Genomic DNA, 12,967 nt, shown 5'->3' on the forward strand with positions numbered 1-12,967 from the left:
GTTGTGAGTTCATGTGAGAGGGAAATCCCTGTGGCCCAGAGCAGATAGGGAGGGTGCCACGTCATGGGGAGCACGTAGGGAGGATGCCATGTCATGGGGAAGATGCCACACCATGGGGAGCACGTAAGGATACCATGCCATGGGGAGCACGTAAGGAGGGTGCCATGTCATGGGGAAGATGCCACACCATGGGGAGCACGTAAGGATACCATGCCATGGGGAGCATGTAGGGAGGATGCCACGTCATGGGGAGCACGTAGGGAGGATGCCACATCATGGAGCATGTAGTGCGAATCCCATGCGATGGGGCGTGGAATCTGGATTCCAGTGTGTGGTCCTGCTGCATCCATTGGCCAGGGTTTTTCTAGTCTACACGTTGCTGGAAACCTGAAGGATAAAAGCTCGTTGTAGCGAGGTGGGGAATGGAGTCACTGATGAGCACAGGTATGGGTGTTTTGTGTTGTGGGAGTGGGTAAGGCCTGGGAAGGTGGACAGAGAGAGAGAAAGGAAGTTAGTAGGAAACAGTGAGGCAGGTGGTAAAGGGCCTTTGCTCACATCCTCCCAGAGCCCAGGAGGGAAGAATCCCTGGGGTGGGAACCTCAAGAGGGGCTCCCTTGCTACCCATGCAGGTGGTCAGAGATCTGTAAGGAAACATGCAAGGCTCTTGCAACTGATGGTGAAATGGATAGCGGCTGCCCTATTGATCTGTTAGGTACCATGTTTCCCCTAAAATAAGACAGGGTCTTATATTTATGTCAAGAAGACACCCTAGGGGTTATTTTCAGGGGATATTTTTTTTAAGTACGGTACAACAATCTACATTGATTCAAATATAGTTAAGTCATTGTCTTCTGGAACATCATCATAACTCTCCAAAGCCTGAATTCCATCCTGAGTGTCTTGCGACTCTCTTTCCTTTAGAGCCATCGGCCCCAATCTCTAACGTGGAGCACTAGAGCTCTCGTGGGGCAGATGAGAAGGGCTGCCCATCGTCTTTACCGCTCCGCAACGAAATGCGTGCGTTGTGCAGATGCGCTGCGTAGCCACGCCCATCACTAGGTCTTATTTTCCGGTAGGGCTTCTATTGTGCAAATGCTTAGAAATCCTGCTAGGGCTTATTTTATGGGAAGGTCTTATTTTCCGGCAAACACGGTACATCGAAAGTATCAGGCGGCCGTAGGGGAACAGTGGGTAGATGGGAGAGACACCAAGAGGTTAGCAGCAGTGCAGGCACAGCATCTCCTCTCGTGGAGGAACACTCCCACCTGGTGGCCGTTTCGTGCGTTGCAGGGTCGGTTTGTGTTGGGCTAAGGGTGCAGGCGTGGAATCTGAGGGGCGGCTGCCCCCTTGTGGCCAACCGAAGGAAAGCAGAAGAGAAGTAGGTGCCCCGTAAGGCTAAGGCTGTGTGTCCCAACAAAGGAGTTGGGTGGTCACTTGGAGAATTCCTGCCCCCTGCTCATTCATCTGATGCGTGAAAAATATAAACAACATGAGATCACAAGGCCATGGGATGGGAAGGTCCTTGGCACTCCCCACCTCTGCAAGCCAGGGAGCTGAGCGCTGGGGTTCCACATTACCCACACAGGCCCCCGGACCCCCTCGGTCTCTCCCTCCCAAGGGTTCCAAGCTCCCGCGCACCTCCAGCTGCCTTTGCACCAAGCAAGGAGATCTAGCCCCTGCACCCCAGGTTTGCTGGTGAAAGAAAATAGCTGCAGCTGCCTAGATCCCTCCTCCCAACCGCCCCAGGACGCGCCTTCCTGTCCTTGGGGAAGGGCTGGTGCAGTTTCCCCAGCGCCCACCCCACTCCCTGTGCTGTTGAAACCCAAATTCTCCACCAGGGCAAGGCGCGGCTGTGTGCAGTAACAATCTAGACTCTTCTCCCCATGTCTTCATGCAAGAGCCTGCATTCAGCATGCATCTAAAAGTACCTTGAAATTGCCACATGTTGCGTTCATCCGCAGCTTCCCACGGAGGCAGTGGAGTACGCACTGGGGTGGGGAAAGGGAAAGGCCAGCCCCTCTTGCAAAGCTGTGGGAAAACTGCCCATCAGCACGCACAGCCGCTTCCTGTCCTTTGGGCGTGGGGCTGTGTGATACATTTGCCCCCACGTGTCCGTGAGCCTCGGAGCTCAGCACTCGCCGCCCCCTCATCTGGGGCTAAAGAACGCCCGTGTGCGTTGCAGCTGGCGACACAGAGAGGCTTCAGCGTGAGCCTCTGTGGCGAGGGATACACACCAGGGAGTCCGGGGGGAGCCAAACGCCGCATTTCTGCAACGGGAACATCCAACCCGGGCACGCAGGGCAGGCTCCATCCTCTGTTCTCTGTTTTGCTGCTTAATAACGCTTAAAGGCTCCACCCCTAAAGGCCATTTTTTCCCATCACATTCGAGCACGGGTCTTCCCGGGTCTCCAATGTCTTCCTTTTTCCCTGCCCGCCCAACCGCAAGTCAGAAGCCCCGCTGGGCATCCCGCAGCAGTGCCCGCCCCCGCTGGCACAGGGCCTTTGACAGCCACAGGCCGCCCTCAGATCTCGGTGGCTGTGCCCGCCCCCGTCCGCCGCTCACCAGCCTCGGCTTCCCTGTCTCGCTGCAGGTTTTTCCCACTCGGCTTTCACGTTCGGGATCGAGAGCCACATCAGCCAGTCCAACATCAATGGGACGCTAGTGCCCCGGCTGCCCTCATCTCCATCCTGCAGAAGGGGCTGCAGTATGTGGAAGCCGAGATCAGCATCAATGAGGTACGTGGGCCGGGCACAGACCCCAGGGAGCGCCCGGGCAGCCGGGCGGAGCTGGCGCGCGTCCGGTACTGGGGGTCGGTCGCGATTCCTTCCCCCGCTTGGTGGTGCTCCTTTTGTTCGATGAGGAGACGGTGGTGGTGCGGACACACCAGTAGCAGGTGTTCAGGCCCCTTAGACGTGGATCTGTGTTTTTCACGTAAATGCCCAGAATCTCTGCTGCCGATGCACAGCCACGCCTGAGAAGGACGTGCACATCTTTCCCTGGCACTAGCGCGCTCCCGGTGCCTTCGCAGACGCGCGCTCCCAGAGCCTGCGCAGACGCGCCTTCCCGGCGCCTGCGCAGACGCGCCTTCCCGGCGCCTGCGTAGATGCGCGCTCCCGGAGCCTGCGCGAACGCGCCCTCCTGGTGGCACTTGCGCAGATGCACCTTCCCGTTGCAGCTTCTCGAGGTAAGTGCGCAGAAGGGATACACTGCGCACGGTAGGGAGAACTGTGTTTTGCGGGAACCTGACGACAGGTATGACCAGAGGGAGCGTCGGGTCGTGGAGGGGGCCTCGTGTTGAGGAGGAGCTCAGGTGACGCGTCCTGTGCTCGCACGGTGGTAACTGCGAATTATGGCCTACCGCGCTGTGTCCCGGCCCGCTTCCTAGACGGGCACAGTGCGTGGTTGTGCGAGTCCCGTGCCAGTACTGATGCTCGGCTGTCTGCGCTTTCCACAGAGCCCCGCCCGATCCCTCGGTCGCTGGACTCGCCACCTCTCTGCTGACTCCACCGAGGCCCTGTTCCAACCCCCACTTGCCAGCGCCCTCCCGCCTCTCTCTCCCCTGCTCCGACCCCCCCCTTGCCTCTCTCTCCCCCCTGCTCTCGACCCCCCCCTTGCCCCTCTCTCTCCCCCCTGCTCCAACCCCCCCGCTTGCCTCTCTCTCCCCTGCTCCGACCCCCCCCCGCTTGCCTCTCTCTCTCCCCACTGCTCCAACCCCCCCCCCGCTTGCCTCTCTCTCCCCTGCTCCGACCCCCCCTCCGCTTGTCTCTCTCTCTCCCCTGCTCCAACCCCCCCCTCCGCTTGTCTCTCTCTCTCCCCTGCTCCTACCCCCCCCTCCGCTTGCCTCCCCTCCTCCCTCCTCCCTCCCTCCTCCCTCCCTCTCTCTCTCTCTCTCTCTCTCTCTCTCTCTCTCTCTCTCTCTCTCTCTCTCTCTCTCTCTCTCTCTCTCTCTCGTGCTCTGATCCCACCCCCGCTTGCCTCTCTCTCCCTCCCTGCTCCAACCCCCCTCCGCTTGCCTCTCTCTCCCCCCCCACCCCGCTTGTCTCTCTCTCCCCTGCTCCGATCCCCCACCCCCTCCTCCCTCCCTCCCCCTCCCTCCCTTCCTCCCTCTCTCCTCTCTCCTCCCTCCCTCTCCCTCCCTCCCCCCTCCCTCCCTCCCTCCCTCCCTCTCTCTCTCTCTCTCTCTCTCTCTCTCTCTCTCTCCTCTCTCTCTCTCTCCTCTCTCTCTCTCTCTCTCGTGCTCTGATCCCCCCCCCCCGCTTGCCTCTGACTCCCCTGCTCCAACCCCCCTCCGCTTGCCTCTCTCTCCCCTGCTTCAACCCCCGCTTGCCTCTCTCTCCCCTGCTCCGACCCCCGCTTGCCTCTCTCTCCTCGCTCCAGACCCCGCTCACCTCTCTCCTTCTGCTCTGACCCCCACTCGCCTCTCCCTCCTCCCCTGCTCAGACCCCCCATTGCCTCTCTCTCTCCTGCTCCGACCCCCCCTCCGCTTGCCTCTCTCTCCCCTGCTCAGACCCCCGCTTGCCTCTCTCTCCCCTGCTCAGACCCCATTGCCTCTCTCCCCCCTGCTCCGACCCCCCCCTCCGTTTGCCTCTCTCTCCCCTGCTCAGACCCCCGCTTGGCCTCTCCTTCTCCCCTGCTCAGACCCCCCATTGCCTCTCTCCCCTGCTCCGACCCCCCCCTCCGCTTGCCTCTCTCTCCCCTGCTCAGACCCCCGCTTGCCTCTCTCTCCCCTGCTCGACCCCCCCTCCGCTTGCCTCTCTCTCCCCTGCTCAGACCCCCGCTTGCCTCTCTCTCCCCTGCTCCGACCCCGCTTGCCTCTCTTCTTCTCTGCTCAGACCCCGCTCAGCCTCTCTCCCCTGCTCCGACCCCCGCCTCGCCTCTCTCTCCCCTGCTCCGACCCCCACTCGCCTCTCTCTCCCCTGCTCCGACCCCCCGCTCGCCTCTCTCTCCCCTGCTCCGACCCCGCTCGCCTCTCTCTCCCCTGCTCCGACCCCCGCTCGCCTCTCTCCCCCTGCTCTGACCCCCGCTCGCCTCTCTCTCCCCCTGCTCCCGACCCCCGCTCGCCTCTCTCTCCCCTGCTCAGACCCCCCCATTGCCTCTCTCTCCCCTGCTCCGACCCCCCCCACTTGCCTCTCTCTCCCCTGCTCAGACCCCCCATTGCCTCTCTCTCCCCCTGCTCCGACCCCCGCTTGCCTCTCTCTCCCCTGCTCCGACCCCCCTCCACTTGCCTCTCTCTCCCTTGCTCTCAGACCCCCCATTGCCTCTCTCTCCCCTGCTCAGACCCCCGCTTGCCTCTCTCTCCCCTGCTCCGACCCCCGCTTGCCTCTCTCTCCCCTGCTCCGACCCCCGCTTGCCTCTCTCTCCCCTGCTCCCACCCCGCTTGCCTCTCTCTCCCCTGCTCCCACCCCCCGCTCGCCTCTCTCTCCCCCCTGCTCCGACCCCCGCGCGCTCCTCTCTCTCCCTGCTCCGACCCCCGCTTGCCTCTCTCTCCCCCTGCTCCAACCCCCCCTCCGCTCGCCTCTCTCTCCCCTGCTCCAACCCCCCCTCCGCTCGCCTCTCTCTCCCCCTGCTCCAACCCCCCCCCCTCCGCTCGCCTCTCTCTCCCCTGCTCCAACCCCATTGCCTCTCTCTCCCCCTGCTCCGACCCCCCCTCCGCTCGCCTCTCTCTCCCCTGCTCCCACCCCGCTTGCCTCTCTCTCCCCTGCTCCGACCCCCCGCTTGCCTCTCTCCTCCCCCTGCTCCAACCCCCCCTCCGCTCGCCTCTCTCTCCCCTGCTCCAACCCCCCCCTCCGCTCGCGCTCGCCTCTCTCTCCCCTGCTCCAACCCCCCCTCCGCTCGCCTCTCTCTCCCCTGCTCCAACCCCCCCTCAGCTCGCCTCTCTCTCCCCTGCTCCAACCCCCCCCCGCTCGCCTCTCTCTCCCCTGCTCCAACCCCCCCCCTCCGCTCGCCTCTCTCTCTCCCCTGCTCCAACCCCCCCTCCGCTCGCCTCTCTCTCCCCTGCTCCAACCCCCCCTCCGCTCGCCTCTCTCTCCCCTGCTCCGACCCCCGCTCGCCTCTCTCTCCCCCACACTCTGACCCTCGCTTACCAGGCCCTCCTGCCTCTCTCTCTCCTGCTCCGACCCCTGCTTGCCAGCACCCTCCTGCCTCTCTCCCCCCTGCTCCGACCCAGGGACCACGCCCATCTTCTCCACACCCCACCACGGTCCGGTCCGCATGCTTCAGGGTCCCCTCCGCCCGCATTCCTGGAACTCCAAACTCTCTCCTTCACAGCCCCTCGCAATCCTTTCTCTTTAGCTTTCGAAGGAAGCTCTTTTAGGAAGTCATCAGAGTAATAAATAATGTCCTGTTTTCTGCCTTCCTCTTTTCTGCACCCATTCGCTCAAATGCGAGGCTTCGAGAACCCTGGCGTTTGTGCCTTTCCTGTGCCCTTAGCAGCGGCTACCTCCACTCTCCCTTTTGTCACCCTGGATGCCCAGGGTCTTCCACTGACGCCATCCGGCCATGTCTCCTTTTTCCTGTCCCTAAACTGTGTTCAAGGGGTGCACGGCCCAGAGGGCCAGGCTAGCCCTCAGACCTCAGGGTGCCGCATGTGACTCCATTTCCCCCGCTGGTGGGTTCCTGTCCTCCTCTGCCAAGAGCCTTTCGTGACCTCACTTCCCTGGACTCCACATCCCAGCATGTCTACAGCAAATGGAAGGACCGTGTCACTTGTCACTTACTTGTCACAACAGCTTCTAGTCTTTACAAAGTGAGACAGCTGGAGTGCAGTGGCATCATCATAGCTCACTGCGATCTCAAACTCCTGGGCTCAAGGGATCTTCTTGCCTCAGCCTCCCAAGTAGCTGGGACCATAAGTGTGTGCCACCACACCTGGCTAATTTTTCTATCTTTTGTAGAGACGGGGTCTTGCTATGTCGCCCAGGCTGCTTTCAAACTCCTGGCCTCAAGTGGTCCTCCCTGCTCAGCCTCCCAGAGTGCTGGGATTAGAGCATGAGCCACCATGCCCGGCTACTTCTCTCTGTATTTTTAAATGCATGTGGAAATTTTTTCATGATAGCTGGAAACCATACAATGAAAGGACATTCAAAAAAACATGAATCATTACTAGTGATGTCATTGTCGAATTTGTCGTGGCTATATTTAGTCCACACTCTGAGCCCAAGGAGTCATTTCAAATAACAGCAGTTGCCTGTTTAATTAAGTCAGATGGACACATGTAGCAGGAATTGAATCCTGAATGGTTCAGGCTCCTTTGAATTGGACTTGCTGCTTCCAAAGCATGAATGGACAGTTACTTGCAGCGACTTTCCACACTTGCGATAGCACCTGGGCAGGTTTCTCAACCTCAGCACGAGATATGTGGGACTGGATGTCTCTCTGTGGTGGGGCGTGCTGTCACCGTAGGGTGTTGGGCAGTGTCCTGGACTCCACCCACCATATGCCAGTAGCACCCTGCTCTCCCCCAGTTGTGACAACCAAAAAATATCTCCATACTTTGCTTAATGTCCCCAAGAAGGCAGAATCACCCCCCGTTGAGAATTGCCGCATTAGGGTCAGCACTTTTCTGTCGTGGCATAAAAGCCGGCGTCCTCGATGCCCCAGTGCAGTTTGACACTGGGAACAACCATTGTACCCGGTTCTTCATGGGTGGTACCCCCAGTCACCTGTCCCTACCCCCGGCCCCCAGGATCCCCTCACCCTGTACTCCTGAGCACCCGGCCAAAGTCAGCTTCCTCCTCAGCCCCATGGCTGCTTGGTGCCAGCTGTTTACACTCCTTATCCCTGCCCCTGCTCCTGCCGGGAGAGGAGAGGAGAGGCCGTTCTGGGTGAGCTGACGGGTGTCCCCTGGGCTTGCTTTCCAGGATGGCACAGTGTTTGATGGCCGCCCGATAGAGTCCCTGTCCCTGATTGATGCTGTGATGCCCGACGTGGTGCAGACACGGCAGCAGGCGTTCCGGGAGAAGCTCGCCCAGCAGCAAGCCAGTGCGGCTGCCACAGCGGCGGCGGCGGCGACGGCAGCAACAGCAACGACGACAGCAGCCACGACAACCCAAGCAACTGTTTCCCAGCAAAATCCACCAAAGAACGGAGAGGCCACGGTGAACGGGGAGGAGAACGGAGCGCATGCAATAAGTGAGTGCCCCGCTCTGGCGGTTCTCTGGGTGTCTGGGGTTTATTGTGTTCTTTTGGACTCTGGGCAAATCCTAAAACTGCCTAAAAAATCTACTACCACTGTAGATTTCCTACCAACTGCTGTCTAGTTTTCGCTTACTGCCTGGCCGGAAGAGCTTCAGGTTCCATTTGTTTTATCAAAGCCCTCACACCTGTTATTCTTCACTCACACATCCTCAATTTGAGGAAAGCCTGGCCTGCTGCTAACCTGAGAGTTCCAGTACAACAAGAAGTGCCAGATGATTATTGTGCAACATAAACAGAAGCGTTTCATTCGTGGAAACCTTTAGTCCCAGCTTCCCAGTCCATGTTGAGATTTTCCGACCAAGTTACGGTAGAACAGTCGAGCTCTGTTGCTGTGAGGGCAGCGGGCCCGGACGTGTGGGGCATGAGGTTACGTGGTCTTTGCAAAACCCCAGGAGGTCAGTCCCCGTTAGCTAATTGCCTAAGAGCGTGTGACAGATAAGTCAGAAAGCCCGAGTTTGCACCCGGAGAACCCACCTCCACTTCGACACACACTGCTTTGTAAAGTCACGGGCTCTGTTGCAGCATCTGAGTTCATGGTGTGCACATGTGCCTACGTGTGGTGTGTGTGCGTGTATATTCTTCCTTTCTTGAAAGCCATTTCCCTCGTGCAGCCCAGCAGTCCTTGAAGCTCGAGCTATGATATGGGCGTCCCACCCTGTAGGTCCCGGCCCCAGAGCCTCCTCCTGTGCAGGGGGCCGGCTGGGCCACCTGTGACGCCACTGCAGCCCACAACCAAGCCCTGTGGCAAGTCAAAGGCACCAGCAAAGGAATTCTTGACATCTCTCTTGGGCTCAAGAAGCAGATCTAGCATTTAATGGCAAGCCCAGCAGACTGTACGACTGTTTCCGTTACAACAGGCGACCTGCAGGCCATCTGGCTTGCACAATGCACAGCCGTCCCCCCACAGGCTCCATGGTCTCCAAGGATGAGGCCGAGGCTTAGGCAGGGAAGGAAGAATAAGAAAACACCTGGCTTGTCCTGAAGAGCATTTGTCAACTGTCCAGCGACATAGAATGCTACCTCAAATTCTGAAGCATAAAGAATGTGGGTATAGGTGGTTTCGTAATCTTACATCACAGAAAGTAATTTGTGATTGGTGAACTTCAAGAGATCGGTGTCTGCCAAGGAAGAAATTTGCCAACGTTTAAATTGCGCCACCAGTTTCCTGAAATCTCCAGCAACTCTAACGTGGGGTCCCTGTGGGCCCCCCGTGTGGATGGAGTGGAGACAACAGCATGACTTTCCCACGCTGGATTCCGTTAGGGAAGCGTGGGCAGGTCAGTCTTCATACTCAGAGGGACGTCACCTGTGGGTCGCCACCACCACCCCTCCGCAGCCGCCGTCCTGCGGTCAGGCCTGGCTCTGGGCTCTGTGCGACCTGCAGTCTGCCCTCTCTCATGCTCCCGGTGAGCGCCCGCCTGACCACAGGGCAGCCTGTCCCCACCCACCTGTTGCGTGTGTGTCCAAACAGGCTGAGGCCACACCTGAAGTCAGATTTCATTCCAACCTTCCAGAACTTTTCTTCTGCCACTTGGGAGGGACGCGATCACTTTCCAGGCTGTTTGTCCTTTTTTTTGATATGTGAGTGGAGGGGGAGAGATGAAGAGTGAAAGAGGAAGAATCGGGAATGGCTCCTAGGTTTTCGGCGTAAGCAACTGGGTGAATAATGGTGCCATTGAAAGAGATGGTGGGGATATGGGGAAGAAAATGCTGGCTGGACAGAGGATGGGATGAGTGGATAGATGTCATAACTGTGACACTAGGAGTGCTAAGTTTGAACATTTTCTTACCTCTAAAAAAGCAGATGCTGAGTAGACTGTTGGAGTTGCCAATATGGGGCTTAGGAAGGGGATCTGGGCTGGAGATAGGAATATAGCCTCTATTTGAAGCCAGGAGATATGATGAGATCTCCAGGGGGAGGGGTAGACACAGAATAGGGACAAGGACAGAACCTGTGGATACACCAGCATTTAGAAGTCAGACAGGAAAAGAGGAGTCAGAAGAGGGGATAGAAAAGTAATCACTACTGAGGTGATAGAAGGCAATTATGATATTAAGGGAGTCGAGAGAGTCGAGTATTTCAGAAGGAAAGTATGTGCTCAGCCATGTCCACTGAGGACGAGCTGCTGAGAGTCTAGTAAGGCGAGGACTGAGAATTGAATATTGGGAGGCTGTTTGTCTTGAGGGTGGCATTTAGCATGGCTTGTCTCCACTGTCAGTGACCTACCCAGGAACCGAGAGCCAGGGCCGTGTGGCTCTGCCAGGGCAGGCGTGGTCGCCTAGAAGCCCTGGCGGTTCTGCTCCGATTGCAGAGCCCGACACGTGGGCAATAACACCCAGAGGAAGGCAGCACTGGAGCCCCAAGCGCTCGGGGGCACTTGCAGGCGTGGCCTTTCTAAAAGAATGACAGTGCTTACCCGTGGGAACCTCCCAGATGCAGAGGTGAGACCATAGGCAGGTGGTCCCCAGGAAAACATTTGTCTCGTCGTGAGAACAGGAACCTTAGGGCTGGTCCCTGTCACATGCGACCGCCGACTCACCTGATGCCCTGTAGATGAGGAGTCTGATGCCTGTAGATGAGGTGGCCTCCGCAGAGGGTGCTGTCCGTGATAAGAATACAGAAGGAAAGCAGGGGTCGGGTCACTCAGCAGGTGTCCTGAGCTTTCGCTCCAACAGCACATGCAAGAGGACCTCGGGGACGCTCCGTACCAGGGGAAAACAAGCGTTAGATATTTTTTTTTATTTTTTAGCAGCCAAGCCGGTCTATAGTAAAGATTGCTCAGACCTGGTGTACCTCGGTGAAGTAACTCCCATGTCACCTAAAAGGCCACCTAAAACCAGAGCAGACACAAAAGAGGCCCTGTCCCAGGACCCGCAGTCAAAACTCGCTTTGCCAAGAAATGCACGTGCCCCGTACCCCATCGTGAGCCTGAGCTGGTCGCTGGGGCCTGGTCCGAGGTTGGCGCCTTACCGCCCCCCTCCCTGGCCTGTGTCCCTGGAGGCTAGCTCCCTGCCGTGGCCATGGCCACTCTAGGCTTTGCCTGTCCACTTCTGCCCACAGCGGGTCTGCGCGCCGAGCCCTGCCCTGCGCGCACGCCACCTCCTCACCTGTGCACCCTGGCTGGACACTCTTGGGCCTGGGGCAGCCACCCCGACCCCCTTCTCAGCCCCTCGTGCCTGACAAGATGAGTGCGGCAAGGCTGCGAGGTGATGCGCGTGTGCACGCTGCCTCCAGGCCTCCTGGGAGACGCGAGGCCCCACCGCTGCGTGGCCAGCTGGGACACCTGCCCACCTCTGCCGCTGCCAAGGACGAGTCTGACAAACGTGGAAATACATTTTTCTTCTTTCCCAATGCCTCAGCCAGCCAGATGAGACCTTCATAAGTGTAAAATGCCAGCTTTGAAGAGTCCCATTGTCAGGACTTGAATATTTTGTATCAGCTTTGTTGATCCAAGCAGGACCTCCAGGCAGTTTTGTGTTGTTTTTACATGTTGAGACAGAAGCAGTGCAGCCTCGGCTTACCTGTCATGGAGTAAGAAGTGAATCCTCTTCCTCCCAGGGCTTCCACCAAAACACCTATATGAAAGAGACGTGGTAAAGTGCATGCAGATCTCCACTGTGCTGTGAAACTGTCGTTTGAGCAGACAGTACATCGCCCTCTCTCATCGGTGGGAAGCAGGGGCTGGTAAACTCTCTAAAGGGACAGTGACTATCTCAGCTGCGAGGGTCACGCAGTCTCTCGCCTCTGCTCAGCCGTGCCACTGCCCTGCAATGCGCCTGTGCGCGTCTGCTCGGGCCGCCGTAGCAGAACACACAGACGCCGCAGCATAACATCGGAATTTGCTCTCACAGCCTGCAGGCTGCAAGTCCTAGGTCAAGGGCTGGTTCCTCCTGCAGCCTCTCTCCTGGGCATGTAGATGCCGTCTTCTCGCTGTGTCCTCACATGGTCGTCCCTCTGTGCCTGTCTGTGTCCTTATCTCCTCTTCTTGTAAGGACATCCATCAGTCCTGTTGGATTAGGGCCCACCCTAGTGACCTCAGTTTACCTTAGTCACCTCTTTAAACACCCAGTTTCCAAATACAGTCACATCCTGGGGACGTGGGGATCAGGACTTCAGCATGACTTTTGAGAGGAACACAATTCAGCCCGTGACAGCAGCTGAGGCAGTGGGGGCCCCGGGCTGGCCGTGCCCCAAACTCTGTTGTGCAGCTGGGCGGCCGAGGACAGGCTTGGTCCACAGGCCGTAGTTGGTTGGCCCCAGTTATAAAGAATAAACGTTTTTATTCCTCAATCAAATTTAGAGACTGTCCAAATATTAAGTATTCACTAAATCACACAAAATCCATGATTTTGTTATAATAATCATCAGAGGCAGTATTTCTTAGTGCATAAAAGCAAGGTTTTTCTAAAAGAAAAGTGCTCTGAAAATGCGTTCCTCTCATATCGGTGAGCCACTTGTCTTTTCCTGTTTCCTGCGACAGATAATCACTCAAAACCAATGGAAATAGACGGGGACGTTGAGATTCCACCCAACAAAGCCACAGTCCTTCGGGGCCATGAGTCCGAGGTGTTCATTTGTGCCTGGAACCCTGTCAGCGATCTGCTGGCTTCTGGGTAAGGATGTCGGGACGTGTGCTGCCCTGGGGCCCTGCCGTGTGCAGGCCCAGGAGTGGCAGGTCTGTGCTGTGCTGCCCCGTGTGCCTTGCACCATGGGGCAGCCGTCTTCTCTGTGGGGCAGGGAGCAATGGGAAGACATTAAAGATTACTAAG

General features: G+C 58.1%; 1 protein-coding gene across 1 annotated transcript in view; it reads left to right on the forward strand.

Moving 5' to 3' along the window:
- Positions 1 to 12,967, forward strand: part of TBL1X (transducin beta like 1 X-linked) — a 202,678-nt gene that overhangs the window by 172,051 nt on the left and 17,660 nt on the right. Inside the window, 4 exon segments of the mRNA XM_075999432.1 lie at positions 2,592 to 2,663; positions 2,666 to 2,736; positions 7,861 to 8,131; positions 12,679 to 12,811. Coding sequence (XP_075855547.1) covers positions 2,592 to 2,663; positions 2,666 to 2,736; positions 7,861 to 8,131; positions 12,679 to 12,811 — 547 coding nt within the window.

The sequence above is a fragment of the Microcebus murinus genome, chromosome X, assembly GCF_040939455.1.
Source record: "Microcebus murinus isolate Inina chromosome X, M.murinus_Inina_mat1.0, whole genome shotgun sequence".
In the NCBI taxonomy this organism is placed as follows: domain Eukaryota; kingdom Metazoa; phylum Chordata; class Mammalia; order Primates; family Cheirogaleidae; genus Microcebus; species Microcebus murinus.